General features: G+C 45.6%; 1 protein-coding gene across 6 annotated transcripts in view; it reads left to right on the forward strand.

Annotated features, from left to right (window-relative positions):
• The first annotated feature begins 1403 nt into the window (after positions 1–1403).
• Positions 1404–14372, forward strand: part of ZNF236 (zinc finger protein 236) — a 170631-nt gene continuing 157662 nt past the window's right edge. For 2 of the 6 annotated variants that reach the window (XM_069957866.1, XM_069957867.1), the window contains exons 1-3: positions 1405–1830; positions 10307–10446; positions 12556–12720. In XM_069957866.1, coding sequence (XP_069813967.1) covers positions 1779–1830; positions 10307–10446; positions 12556–12720 — 357 coding nt within the window. In that variant the 5' untranslated portion in view covers positions 1405–1778. The other 4 variants (XM_069957871.1, XM_069957868.1, XM_069957870.1 and 1 more) reach the window with 4 other exon arrangements.

Here is a 14372-nt window from a genome sequence, read left to right on the forward strand (position 1 = left end):
GTCCAACGGATTCCGCCGTCCGTCCAAAGAACTGACATGTCAATTATTTTTTGGAGTGGATGGCGGAATCTCTCTTAATAGAATAGAGCCTATGGGACGGGCAGATATTCAAGCAGGAGTGCAGGGGGTAGCCGAGCGCACGGAATGCGCCAGAGCTTATCAGCGCAATTTCCGTAGTGAGCAAGAGCCCTAATGGAGTAATAATATCATGCCAGGATTGGGGAAGCTGTTTGAATCGCCGCAGCACTGTAGTGACAGAGCCGCGCAGCTCTGTCACTACAGTGGTGTGGAGATTTAAACAGATATTGAACCATCGATGGTGCTGGGTGGGGAAACACTCCATTCCAGGGCTTCCCCGTCCGTAGCATCCGTGCAATCCATGTCAGCATAATAGCAAAAGCAGGGGATCAGGGCAGGTAAACAAACTTTTTTTTTTTAAACCACCCACAGGCATATGTTAAAAATGTTTGATCCCTGGACAACCCAAACAAAATGATAAACGCAGTGAACTGGACTAGGATTGCACACACACATATAAGGGTAGGTTCACAGCTACGCTTATTTCATTTAATAAATGATCAGCTATATATATATATATATATATATATATATATATATATATATATATATATTGCTGGCCTGACATCTTATGCTTACCTCTCTGCGCTCCCCTAATGCCCCCCAGTGACTGTTTCTCTGCTACTTCCAAGACAAACTTGTCTTGGGAGTGTCATCCTTCTCAGCCAATCACTGGCCAACTGATGGGGACTATAATATGTGAAAAAAATTTCTATTCATTTTTTTTCAAAAAAATGAGTGCATGAACAAATGTTATGTCCATCCAAAAAAAAAAAAGAACACAGATTTAATGGAAACGAAGCACAACGTGACAGACAGGGCACAGTAAGAACCCAATGAAATAATTGGGGAGTATGAAGGTCCCACTTCTCCATTATCAAGATGGAAGAGACTGAATTGCGGGTAAATTGTGGTGTGAACTGAGTCTAACGCACCTCCTGTATAGCGTGCAGGGTTACAGTGTGTTTACACAGAGATTTATCTGACAGATTTTTTAAGCCAAAGCCAGGAATGGATTTGAAAAGAGGAGAAATCTGTCTTTGCTTTATGACCTGTTCTGTTTAGTCTGTTCCTGGCTTTGGCTTCAATAATCTGTCAGATAAATCTCTCTGTGTAAATGCACCATTAGTGACCCAGATCTATTAACAACGTCAAAGGCAAAACTAGCTTCAGTTGTAGTTGTCCATAGCAACCAATCCCAGTTTAGCTTGTATTCTACCAGAGCAATTTTAGTAATGAAACCTGAGGTGATTGGTTACTATGGGCAAATAAGACGCTGTTCGTCTCATACCGTTATAGTAACTCGGGGCCAGTGACCCTCTAACTCAATAAACTTCAGCAGCATTGCCAGGAGTAAACATGGCTGCCGCCCTGTGCTACCTGTGAGAGGAAGGACTACAGTTCCCAGCATTCCATGCCAGACCCGCTTATGTGACATTATGAGCCGTAAGCCCTGACCGCTCTGCTCCCTTCACCGCAGTTACGGCCCTCACACCGGGCAGCAAGCGGTAACCGCTAATCTCACAGCCCAGCCACCGGTCCGTGACATCACGACCATAGCCCCGCCCCACTCCGCTTCCTCCGCCGCGGACGCGTCTTCTTCCTTCTCCTCCCTCCTGTGTATGCTGCTGCTTCCGCCGCCGTTGTGAAAAAAGAGGAAGAAGCGACATTAACCTGAAAGGAAAAATAATCCGGGACAAATGCCGCGGGGCCGACCCCCGAAATCACGGGCCGGGGATGGTTCAGGTTCAGGTAAAAAAATACATGGCGCGGGCACATGGAGGACGGCGGCGGCTGTAAAGGAGAGAGGCTGGCGGTACCGCTTGTTACTTGTGTGTACAGAAGCGTATATAGTCCCCGGATATGGAGGAGAGACCGCGCTGTGAGTGTGAGGCGTCTTCGCCCGGAGACAGGGCGGAATGATACGGGAGGGGACGCAGCACCCGGACTAGAGGCTGCGGCAGATGAGAGCGGAGCAGTGCGCGGCCGGCTGCTAGGTGTGCGGCTCCTGCTGCTACTGTGTGAACGGCGCCCTCACTGAGAGAGCGGCTGCTGAGGGCTGTGTCACGTCACCGCCGCTGTACTGACAATATAGCGCATGTCTGTCCTATGGGGAAACACTGTAGTGTGTGACTAGTCTGCGAGATGCTCTTTGTGTCATTGTCACACAAGGCACTGGGCTCCTGGTTAGTTTGGCCCCTTGTGTGGTAGACTGCTTTCTGGGTCGCCATTGCCAGTTCCATTCAGATGCAACAGCAAATATTGCATTTTTTGTGCATTTATTTGTGTCTTGCGGTGGAGGTGTAGCCGTATAGGTGCAGAGAGGACCGGGCACATGTAGAAGTTCTCCATTACTGTAAGAGGGAACAGCAGCGGCATGGAGGACTAAAGGCCCTATTCCACGGAACGGTTATCGTTCGTATTTGGCCGATATCGGCCGCTACGGACAATAATCGTCCCGTGGAATAGAGTGCAACGATCAGCCGACATCGTTCATGTCGGCTGATCGTTGCAGTCGCTTGTTTTTCAAACATGTTGAAAAACAAGCGACTGATATAGCAGCGATCTGCTGCCGTCGCTTCGTTGAATAGGAGCATCGGCAGCAGATGCTACTATATCCTATGGGCTGCCCGGATGATCTAGCTATCCCCCGGGCAGCCTCCCCGACGCCCCTCCCGCACTCACCCGCTCGCTGCCGCCGCGCTGAATAGCGGCGGCAGCGAGCGGGAAACGAGTGCTAAGAGCGATCGTTTGCTCCTCTGACGACCAGTGGAATAGGGGCATAACTTGTTATGTCCCGATAGAGAGACGCTGAGAAAGCAGGATAAGTAATTCAGCATTTCTGTGCATCGGGGGCAGGAGTGCAGAACTGCCTAATTACATAGTCATAAAGTAGACGATTATAAAAGAATGGTGCTGAGGATGAAGGGAAGAAGACTACCTGCCTCCTCAACACCCTGTGCCGTATAGGCACGTGACAGCGGGTTAGACAAATGTAACCTGCTGATAGCTCCTTATTACACACAGAGTTTTACGGATGAAGGTATGTCTTACCTTCATCCTCAGCGTTGTTCCTGTAATTCCATTTGGAACACTTGGGGTGGCACTACTGCCGACAGAGCTCTCCTGGCCACCCTACTCCACCAATAATCACTGGTCAGGGGCAGATCAGTGCTCTAGGAGTGGTAGCCCCTCCCCCAGCGCTACAAACAGCCTTTTTAGACGCTGGAATAAATTACAAATAGCACGGGAAATGCACATCCTCAGCGCCTCGTGCACAATAGGCATCTATCAATATTTTAGATTTGTCTAACGTGCTTAGAGTTTCCCCTTAATAACAGGTGCCGGATCCATGGATTAAGCATCTGTGGTTTATGCTGATTATAACAATACACAATATGCAAACTGGTGCTTAACCGCACTGTGTGACTTAGGGCCCTATTCTACCAGACGATTATGGTTTGCATAATCGTTAACGATCTCAAACGACCGCTATTACGAAAGACCTGAAAATGTTCACTCATTTCCTTGGAACGATAATCGTTACTTATGATAGTAATTGCGATAGTTTTTCCTTCGCTATTTCTTCGCTATTGCGTTCGTATCTATTGCAAACGACCGATGTCTTATTCAATGCGAACGTTTTGCGAACGAGCAACGATAAAAATAGGTCCAGGTCTTATAAAGCGATCAACGATTTCTCGTTCGGTCGTTAATCGTTAACTGCATTTCAACTGAACGATTATTGTTTAGATTCGAACGATTAAACGGTGGAATAGGGCCCTTAGTCCTGAACCAAGTCGCTAAGCTTGGTATATACTCCAGCAAATATCCAAAACCATGGGACAGGACAACTTGTAGCTGCAAAGTCTTTCTTCTTTATAGTATCACAATCAAGACATATGACTTAACATCCAAAAAGAAATACAAAATATGTCACACAGTGCTGAGGACGAGTAGGCGCTGGTCTCCACACCTCGGCCCTGGTGCTCTACAGATCCCTGTCCTCAAAGGCTCTCACCCTCCGGGAGAAGATGACGTAGACATGCACGATACGTTTCAAGGAGGTTCAATCGCAGAAACGTAGCGTGCATGCCTACGTCATCTGTTTCTCCTGGAGGGTGAGAGCCTCTGTGGACGGATATGAAGAGCACCACGGCCGACGTGTGAAGACCAGCGCCTACTCGTCCTCAGCACTGTGTGACACATTTTGTATTCCTTTTTGGATGTTATGTCGTATGTCTTGATTTTGATACTATAAAGAAGAAAGATTTTGCACCTACAAGTTGTCCTGTCTAGGTATGGTCCGAACCTGCCGAGGTTGGGGTTCGTACAAACCCGAACTCTCAGCAATGATTCCTGCTGTCTGCCCGCTCCGTGGAGAGGGTGGGTACAGCGGGAGGACCGCTGGATATAGCCATACAGCGGGAATCTGATGCCGAACGTTCGGGTTCATACGAACCCGAACCTCGGCAGGTTCGGACCATCCTTAGTCCTGTCCCATGGTTTGGGATATTTGCTTATGCTGATTTATATATCATCAGTGTATCTAGTCGGAGCACCTATATACAGTGTCCCCTTCCCAGAAAACCACCCCTTTATGCAGACCAGATTTAGAGTGATGTATTCTTAGTCCTCTATACATAGTGGCCATTTTCACCTCCCCCCCCCCCCCCCCCATACAACCCCAATTTCAGATACCCAACAGATGCCAAAGATGCTTGGTTTCTGTTGAGGTTCGTGTTTAATTCCTGTATAGAATAGTAACACAGGTGTCTTTTTTTTTTTTTTGTTCATCTATGTATATAAGTGCAAAGCCAGAAAAAAGAATAAAGGTCACACAGACTTAAACTGGCACTCCAAAAATGTAGCAATAATGTAAACTTTATTCAAAATCACAAAAATTAACAATAGACAAACAATCCCACCCTGAAATACTGAGAAAATGAAACTATCAGCAGGTTAGAAACAACCAAACTGCTGCTATGTCCCTATAATGCACAGGGCGTTGAGGATAAAGATCATTTTCTTCCCTTTAGCCTCAGTGTCATTTCTGGGATATTTGTAGGTTATTTCATATGCTAGAAAAGCATTTTGGTGCACTGGGTGGCCTGTCACTAACGTATATTGGAGAAAACCTCTGCTTTGCTTATATTCATTATGCTCTATAAGGACATATCAGCAGGTTAGATGCTTCTAACCTGTTGATAGTTTCCATTTAAAACCTCAAATCAATGTGTAAACATGACTATGATAGAAAGGAAAGTTGATAATGTGGAAGTTGCTAACAACATTAGGCACGCTAGGCCTACTGTGTGAGCAATATCAAACAACACCGGACCATCAGTGAAAACATGGAGGGAAAGGTAATCACAGAAAAAAGTAAATGCAGGGAGATGTGCGGGATCCCATCCGTACAAGCCCCCTAATGTATATAAGTGCCATTCATCATAGCTATACATGTGAGGTATACCTCCAGCGAACCTTGCACAACACAGGGTAAAAAGAGCTTTTAAAGCGACTCTGTACCCACAATCTGACCTCCCAAACCACTTGTACCTTCAGATAGCTGCTTTTAAAGGGAACCTGTCACCCCCCCGTGCCGGGGTGACAGGCTCCCGACCCCCGTTAGAGCCCCATATACTTACCTAATCCCGCCGGGTCCCGCTTCTGGAGGTGGTCGGGTGACGGAGATCTCAGCCGCTGCAGCCCGGCGCGCGCGCTGAGAGATGAGTCCAACGCTCATAGAGAATGACAGGAGAGTCCAGCGCTCCGTCATTCTCTATGAGCGTTGGACTCATCTCTCAGCGCGCGCGCCGGGCTGCAGCGGCTGAGATCTCCGTCACCCGACCACCTCCAGAAGCGGGACCCGGCGGGATTAGGTAAGTATATGGGGCTCTAACGGGGGGTCGGGAGCCTGTCACCCCGGCACGGGGGGTGACAGGTTCCCTTTAATCCAAGATCTGTCCTGGGGTGCATTCGGCAGGGGATGCAGTTATTGTCATAAAAACAACTTTTAATCCTACAGCTCTATGTCTAATGGCCGGGGCTTACATTTGTATATGCATTAGGCTGGCACCACCTCTCTGTCCTTCCTCCCCACCCTCCTCATCATTAGGAATGCTCCAGGCAGATTGTTTCCTATTCCCCACCTGTGTGTATAATGAACATGGGCTGGATCGTTAATACACCTGTGCAAAGCTCAAACAGCAGTAAATGTTCCTGGATCATTCCTAATAATGAGGAGGGTGGGGAGGAAGGACGGAGAGGTGGTGCCAGCCTAATGCATATACAAATGTAAGCCCCGGCCATTAGACATAGAGCTGTAGGATTAAAAGTTGTTTTTATGACAATAACTGCATCCCCTGCCGAACGGACCCCAGGACAGATCTTGGATTAAAAGCAGCTATCCGAAGGTACAAGTGGTTTTTGGGGGGACAGATTGTGGGTACAGAGTCGCTTTAAGGGGGTCTTCCCACTTTCACAGGGGATGGCATATCTCTAAGGTATCTCATCACATGTTGATTGGTGGGAATGTGACCTTTTGCTTCTTTGGTATAAAGGACCCTTCAAAGTTTTTACCCTGCCCAGCGGCACATTTGCTGTACTGTGGGTAGCTGCGTGCATCACATTACATATCAGACCAAGGCAAGCCTTTAGTCTCGCCATGTTTGGGACATACAGTTGAGGGATACTTTTTTTCCCCCCTTAACACACTACCAAAATGTCATTTGTTGACTGTCATTGTTTGTGGTATTAAAGAGAACAGCTGTATACAGCGGTTCAGGAAACCATATCAGCCTGATTGGGCTGAGTGGTTCCCTTTAAAGCAGGGGTGGGGAACCTTTTCCATGTCGAGGGCCGGTCGGGCATTTATAAAATCATTCGAGGGCCGCATACCGTGCGCGGCAGTTAGTAGCGGGGGTTTGCAGCACCCAGGGAAAGGCAAAGTATTGTTCGCCTAGTGCCCCTGCTATTGTAGTTAACCCCCAGCCATGTCCCTGGTAGCCTAGTTAACCCCCCCAGCCATGCCCCTGGTAGCCTAGTTAACCCCCCCAGCCATGTCCCTGGTAGCCTAGTTAACCCCCACCAGGCATGTCCCTGGTAGCCTAGTTAACCCCCATCAGTCATGTCCCTGGTGGACTAGTTAACCCCCATCAGTCATGTCCCTGGTAGCCTAGTTAACCCGCATCAGTCTTGTCCCTGGTGGACTAGTTAACCCCCATCAGGCATGTCCCTGGTAGCCTAGTTAACCCCCATCAGGCATGTCCCTGGTAGCCTAGTTAAACCCCCATCAGGCATGTCCCTGGTAGCCTAATTAACCCCCATTAGTCATGTCCCTGGTGGCCTAGTTAACCCCCAACAGTCATGTCCCTGGTGGCCTAGCTAACCCCCATCAGGCCTGTCCCTGGTGGACCAGTTAACCCCCATCAGGCATGTCCCTGGTAGCCTAGTTAACCCACATCAGTCATGTCCCTGGTAGCCTAGTTAACCCCCAACAGTCATGTCCCTGGTAGCCTAGTTAATCCCTCAGTCATGTCCCTGGTAGCCTAGTTAACCCCCCATCAGGCATGTCCCTGGTAGCCTAGTTAACCCCCCATCAGGCCTGTCCCTGGTGGCCTAGTTAACCCCCATTAGTCATGTCCCTGGTGGCCTAGTTAACCCCCAACAGTCATGTCCCTGGTGGCCTAGTTAACCCCCAACAGTCATGTCCCTGGTAGCCTAGTTAACCCCCAACAGTCATGTCCCTGGTAGCCTAGTTAACCCCCAACAGTCATGTCCCTGGTAGCCTAGTTAACCCCCAACAGTCATGTCCCTGGTGGACCAGTTAACCCCCAACAGTCATATGCCTGGTGGACCAGTTAACCCCCAACAGTCATGTCCCTGGTAGCCTAGTTATCCCCCCCCCCCCCCATCAGTCATGTCCCTGGTAGCCTAGTTATCCCCCCCCCCTCAGTCATGTCCCTGGTAGCCTAGTTATCCCCCCCCCCCCCCCATCAGTCATGTCCCTGGTAGCCTAGTTATCCCCCCCCCATCAGTCATGTCCCTGGTAGCCTAGTTATCCCCCCCCCATCAGTCATGTCCCTGGTAGCCTAGTTATCCCCCCCCCCATCAGTCATGTCCCTGGTATCCTAGTTATCCCCCCCCCCCATCAGTCATGTCCCTGGTAGCCTAGTTATCCCCCCCCCCCCCATCAGTCATGTCCCTGGTAGCCTAGTTTTCCCCCCCCCATCAGTCATGTCCCTGTAGCCTAGTTATCCCCCCCCCCCCCCATCAGGCATGTCCCTGGTAGCCTATTTAACCCCCAAATAAAAAAAAAAATAAACATCCCTCTCACCTTACCTCCGTTCCCACGCTGTCCAGGTCCTCTTCTCTCCCAGGTCCTCTGTGCCGGTCTTCTCCTGCAGGCGGCGCGCGATGAAATGACGTCATCGCGCGCGGCCCGCAGGAGACTGAAGACACGCGCCGCTTTGGAGGAGGAAGGAGCCGACACAGACAGCACGGCAGCTGTCACAGAGGATGCTGTGTGCGCCGGCTCCTTCCTCCTCCAAAGCAGCGCGTGTCACAGGGGAGCCGCGGGCCGCATCGGGAGGTCTCAGGGGCCGGATGCGGCCCGCGGGCCGGAGGTTCCCCACCCCTGCTTTAAAGGGAACCAATCATCTTGATCTACTGTGCAGCAGTCGCTTCGCATCAGGGGAAAGAGAAGTTTTATTCCAGCATGCAAGGCTGGGAGAGGATCGCAGTTCGGGGATGATTGACAGGCAGAGAGACCCGTTAGTGGCTGATTGGTTCCCTTTAAATAATCTATGTATACCTATATGTGCTCCAAATATATAAAGAGGTCCTCTTGCAAACCCTATATATCAAACCAAAAAGAAGGTGGGATGATACCACCAAAAAACAAATGCAGGACCAAATGTAAGAAAATATATAATTTATCTTTTATTCACATATATGTAGAAAAATAATATACAAAATACTTTAAAAACAGTATAGGAGCTGATACATGAACAGATCCCCAGGAATTGGTGGCAGTAGATATACAAACACAATAAATATCCACAATACAAAAAATGTATACAGTAAATGGTGTTATTAATCTACGTACACAGAGCACTGGGCATTGGGCATATAGCTAAGTAATATTATATGAAGTGATATGTAAAACAAATACAAATACAAAACCAATGTCCATAACCATAAATACTACCCATAGAAGTTGTCCTTAGTGCAATGACCACCATACCACCCACCCGACGCGCGTTTCGCGTATTAGCTTTATCGAGGGTGATCCGGTCCATGACGTTGTTCTGAGTCATGTGACCAGCCGGGGCGATCACGCGATATTTCATCACATCCGGTTTGGCGTGTATTATGTACGGATCACTTGTGAATATTGTAATTCTAAGTAGGTGGGGGTTTATATAAGACGCATGGTAATATATACTCATATATGTTTATGTATTTATACATGTAGGTATATATATATATATATATATATATATATATATATATATATATATATGAGTGTTGACTCCGGTCATGTGATTCCACGTGACTCGGAGATGACGTCACTTCCGGGCTGCCGAGGCAGACACATAATGGTGATTGATTATATCTATATACAACACATGTGGGGTATGTACATGATTGGTTGACTGTGATATAAATAAGGAGAGCTTGCCACTTGTGACATCACCCTCGATAAAGCTAATATGCGAAACGCGCGTCGGGTGAGTGGTATGGTGGTCATTGCACTAAGGACAACTTCTATGGGTAGTATTTATGGTTATGGACGTTGGTTTTGTATTTGTATTTGTTTTACATATCACTTCATATAATATTACTTAGCTATATGCCCAGTGCTCTGTGTACTTAGATTACTAACACCATTTACTGTATACATTTTTTGTATTGTGGATATTTATTGTGTTTGTATATCTACTGCCACCAATTCCTGGGGATCTGTTCATGTATCAGCTCCTATACTGTTTTTAAAGTATTTTGTATATTATTTTTCTACATATATGTGAATAAAAGATAAATTATATATTTCCTTACATTTGGTCCTGCATTTGTTTTCCCTTTAAATAATGTAACATATGAGGTCATGTAACATTTTTTTCTGTTCTGACTTTTCATGGTACTTCATTGTGACATGCTGATTACCAAAACTACAACACATTAATAACCTGGTCCTTTTCTTCTCTATGGTAAATCTATGCAGACAGTATTTTGCTAGCAAATGCAGAGAATACCAGCTACCCTTACCAGGGGTCATCCCATAAGTGTGACATTTGTATGCTGACATTCAGTAAGGAGACACAGTACCAGAAACACATGCGAGATCATGAGCGGAATGATAAGGTAAGGAACCAGCTACCTGTACTTGCAGATACTTATCATTGTATAGGATGGTTTTACTGCAGAGCTTGAAACCTACAACCTCTAGATGTAACATTGTGTCAGATGTAAAATCTTATTTTACATCTGAGAACTCCATGTCTTAGGTGCCTGATTTTTATATATGTATACTATATCTATATACACCTGCCAGACCACTGTTTTTAGAGCAGTGTGCTGGTAGGTAACCTAGACAATGAGCTGTCAACAATGAGAGGTAAAGAGCAGCATTTCAGGAGAAGGAGACAAGTTCACGTAATTTATTTGCAAAAATATTTAAAGCGTAACTGTCACATTTTTTTTTATTGCAGAAATCAGTAGTATAAGCGATTTTAAGAAACTCTGTAATAGGTTTTATCAGCCAAAAAAGCCTCCTTCTGTACTCAAGAAGCAATCTCCCAGCCTCCCCCCTGACTTCTTATCTGTGCATTATCAGGCAAACACGTCTTCATTACAGAGAAGCCAGTGAAGACGGACTTTGTCTTCAAAACCTCATCAATCAATTCTTCCTGTACTTGCACACAGTTTTTAAAGGCACTTGGCAGGGGGGTTGTTCCAAACCTCTTGGAGAACTAAGCACATATCTGTAGATATAAGCCGCTGTATCTTTTTTTTTTTTTTTTTTTAATCCTAAACAGACTAGATGATTGGGGCTCTGTTCGGGACATATCATCACATCCACTGCACCTTGTCCTTCTTTATGCTGCTGATAGTTCCTAATGACATTAGGTGTATGTTTGCTGCAGAATAAAGTTGGCGCCAGTCACCTCCCCATGGTATTGTGTTATGGATAAGTATATGCCTGTATTTCCCACCATAATTCTGACCAAATCCACAACTCCATTTACTGAAATGCAGCCTCAGTCTTGTAAGCAACCTCCACTGTGATATACTATTGCCTGCAGACATACGTTCTCCAGCACTTCGGGGAACAAACCTCCTTCTGTTACAGCTTTGACTCATTAGTCTAGGGCACTTGCTGCCATTTTTTGCACCCCAGTTTTTGTGCCTCTTTGTGTCATTTTTTTCCACATCATAGGTATGGGTTTTTGGCAAGAATTCATCCATGAAGACCACTTCTGATTAGACTTCTCTGAACAGTAGATAAGTTATATGTGTGATTTCGGTGCTCCATGTCTTTGTGAGCAAGACAGCCCCATTATGTGGCTGTCTCAATCACATGAAAAAGCCAAGAGAGAATACATGAATTGTGGACTTCTTCCGGCTCGTTCTCCTGATCAGCCAGGGTCTGAGCACTCAGAACCCAGCTGATGAAAATGTTTGCTATGTCTCTCTCTCTCCAAGCTGTAGCTGGTGGTCCCCTTGTTAGCATGGTACCTTTTGGTAATTTGTCTCCTACTCTAATGAAGAGCCAAAGAGGGGTTATGGCCCAACATTTGTGCTGCACTCTGGCACACTAGCCAGTGTCTGAGTGTTGATTTTAGTCATAAACTGCCTATGGAGGACTGATTGCCAATCAGATACGGTTGTGGTCTAGGGGTAAATCATCTGTCTGGACATGAACAACATTTTTTCAATTCCTCATCCTCATTCAGTTCTGTTCCTCTGTTAAAAATAAAATAAATAGTTATTTATTTTTCTCATTGTTGTATAAAAATTGTCTTTTAAAACTATTTTGACCTGATTGGGAATCCTTTGCATTTGCTGATAATGACAAAAAATAAATAAACCTATATTTCATTTCTATCCACAGTTCCAAAACAGCTAGGCATTGAGATTCAACTATATCTGATTGCAGATCAGTCTTCTTTAGGCAGTTTATGTCTGAAATCAACACTGGCTGACAGCTGAGGGAGCAGGAGGCCAGGCAGCACTGATTAGTCATAAAAAGAGGGAGGAGGAAGCAGTGGTGAGGCGTGCCAGAGTGCGGCACAAATGCGGAGCTGCAACTCCTCTTTGACTCTTCATTACAGATGTTGCGCATAATCAACTTCACAAATAATTGGACATCAACACCATAAATGCGTTAAGTGTCATACAAGCCTATGTTCTTTACTGTGTTGTTTATTAACTTTTTTTTTTTTTTTTTTTTTTTTTTTTTTTTTTTTGCAGCCTCATCGGTGTGATCAGTGCCCATTATCCTTTAATATTGAGTTTAACCTTACACTACATAAGTCCACCCACAATGTGGATGATCCTATGTGCCCAGCATGCAACAAGAAGTTTTCCCGTGTGGCCAGCCTCAAAGCCCACATCATGCTCCATGAGAAAGAAGAGGTAACTACAACGATTATTTTATTCCCATTTTTTTCTGTAGTTGGGACTAAGGGAGTAGCTTTTTTCTTTAGAGAGACCATTGAACTGGTGTATGGAGTCCCTCAAGCCTTGCAATGCCTGTAAGACTCCATATACCAGTTTGTTAGTTTTTTAAAAGAGACACAGTACTCCCTTGGCCCCATATTAAATTGAGATTCTAGGGTAAAATATAATCCCAAATTATGTTTTAAAACTTGGCCTGGGCAAAATAATAAAAAAAAAAAAATGAAGGACAGTAGAGGGTACGATAAATGCACTAGACAAGTGACACTTACTTGTCCTGGTCCAGCACATGTCGCTGTTTCACTTCTCCTGTTGGTCTCTTCTGTCTTGCGGTTCCTGTGGTGTCTTCACTGGACTAGGACAGATAAGTGTTATTTATTTATTTTTTGTGTTAACAGCACTCTCAACTGACCACCAATGTATTTTATATTTTTTTATATATTTTTTTAAATTGTATTTGGGCCGGATAACCGATTTAAAGGCCCTTTTAACCCCTTGCCTCTACATCCTATTTTGGCCTTAAAGGGGTTATCCAGTGCTACAAAAACATGGTCACTTTTCCCCTACTGTTGTCTCCAGTTTGGGTGGGGTTTTGAAACTCTGTTCCATTGAAGTAAATGGAGCTTAATTGCAAAGTGCACCTGAACTGGAGACAACAGTAGGGGAAAAAGTGGGCATGTTTTTGTAGCGCTGGATAACCCCTTTAACCCCTTAGCGACCCATGACATACCTGATACGCCATGGTGCCGCGGGGGGTGTTCAGAGCGGCTGTTGCCGCGCCGCCTAATGAAGCACTTCATATCCCTGTCAAACCTGACAGCTGCACTGAAGTGCTTTACACTTTATATCCCTGGTGTCTAGTGGGATGGATCTCACCCCCGCGATGCCATCGTGGGGGGAGATCCGTTCTTCTGCCTGTGCCGGGCCTCAGCGTCGCGATAACACTGATCCTGGCTCGGCAATAGATTGCTGTGGCCTGCAGCAGGCCAAAGCAATCTATGACCGATATAATCGATCTTTGCTGTGTATCTATGAGAGATCAATGCTGTGTATATACAAGTCCCCCAGGGGGACTCCTAGTTTATGTAAAAAAAAAAGTAAAGTGTTTTTATTAATAAAAAATCCCCTCCCTTAATAAAAGTCCAAATCACCCCCCTTTCCCATTTAATAAATATAAATTAATAAATAAAATAAACATATTTAGTATCGCCGCGCACGTAATCACCCGAACTATTAATTTATCACATTTCTGATCTCGCACGGTAAACGGCGTCAGCGCATAAAAATTCCAAAGTGCAAAATTGCGCATTTTTGGTTGCATCAAATCCAGAAAAAAATGTAATAAAAAGTGATCAAAAAGTCGTATGTGCGCAATCAAGGTACCCATAGAAAGAACACATCATGGCGCAAAAAATGACCCCTGACACAGCCCCATAGACCAAAGGATAAAAGCGTTGTAAGCCTGGGAATGGAGCGATTTTATGGGACATATATTTGTTAACAATGGTTTGAATTTTTTAAAAGCCATCAGATAATATAAAAGTTATACATGTTACATATCATTGTAATCGTAACAACTTGAGGAACATGCATAACAAGTCAGTTTTACC

Source organism: Dendropsophus ebraccatus, chromosome 2 (genome assembly GCF_027789765.1).
Source record: "Dendropsophus ebraccatus isolate aDenEbr1 chromosome 2, aDenEbr1.pat, whole genome shotgun sequence".
Lineage (NCBI taxonomy): Eukaryota > Metazoa > Chordata > Amphibia > Anura > Hylidae > Dendropsophus > Dendropsophus ebraccatus.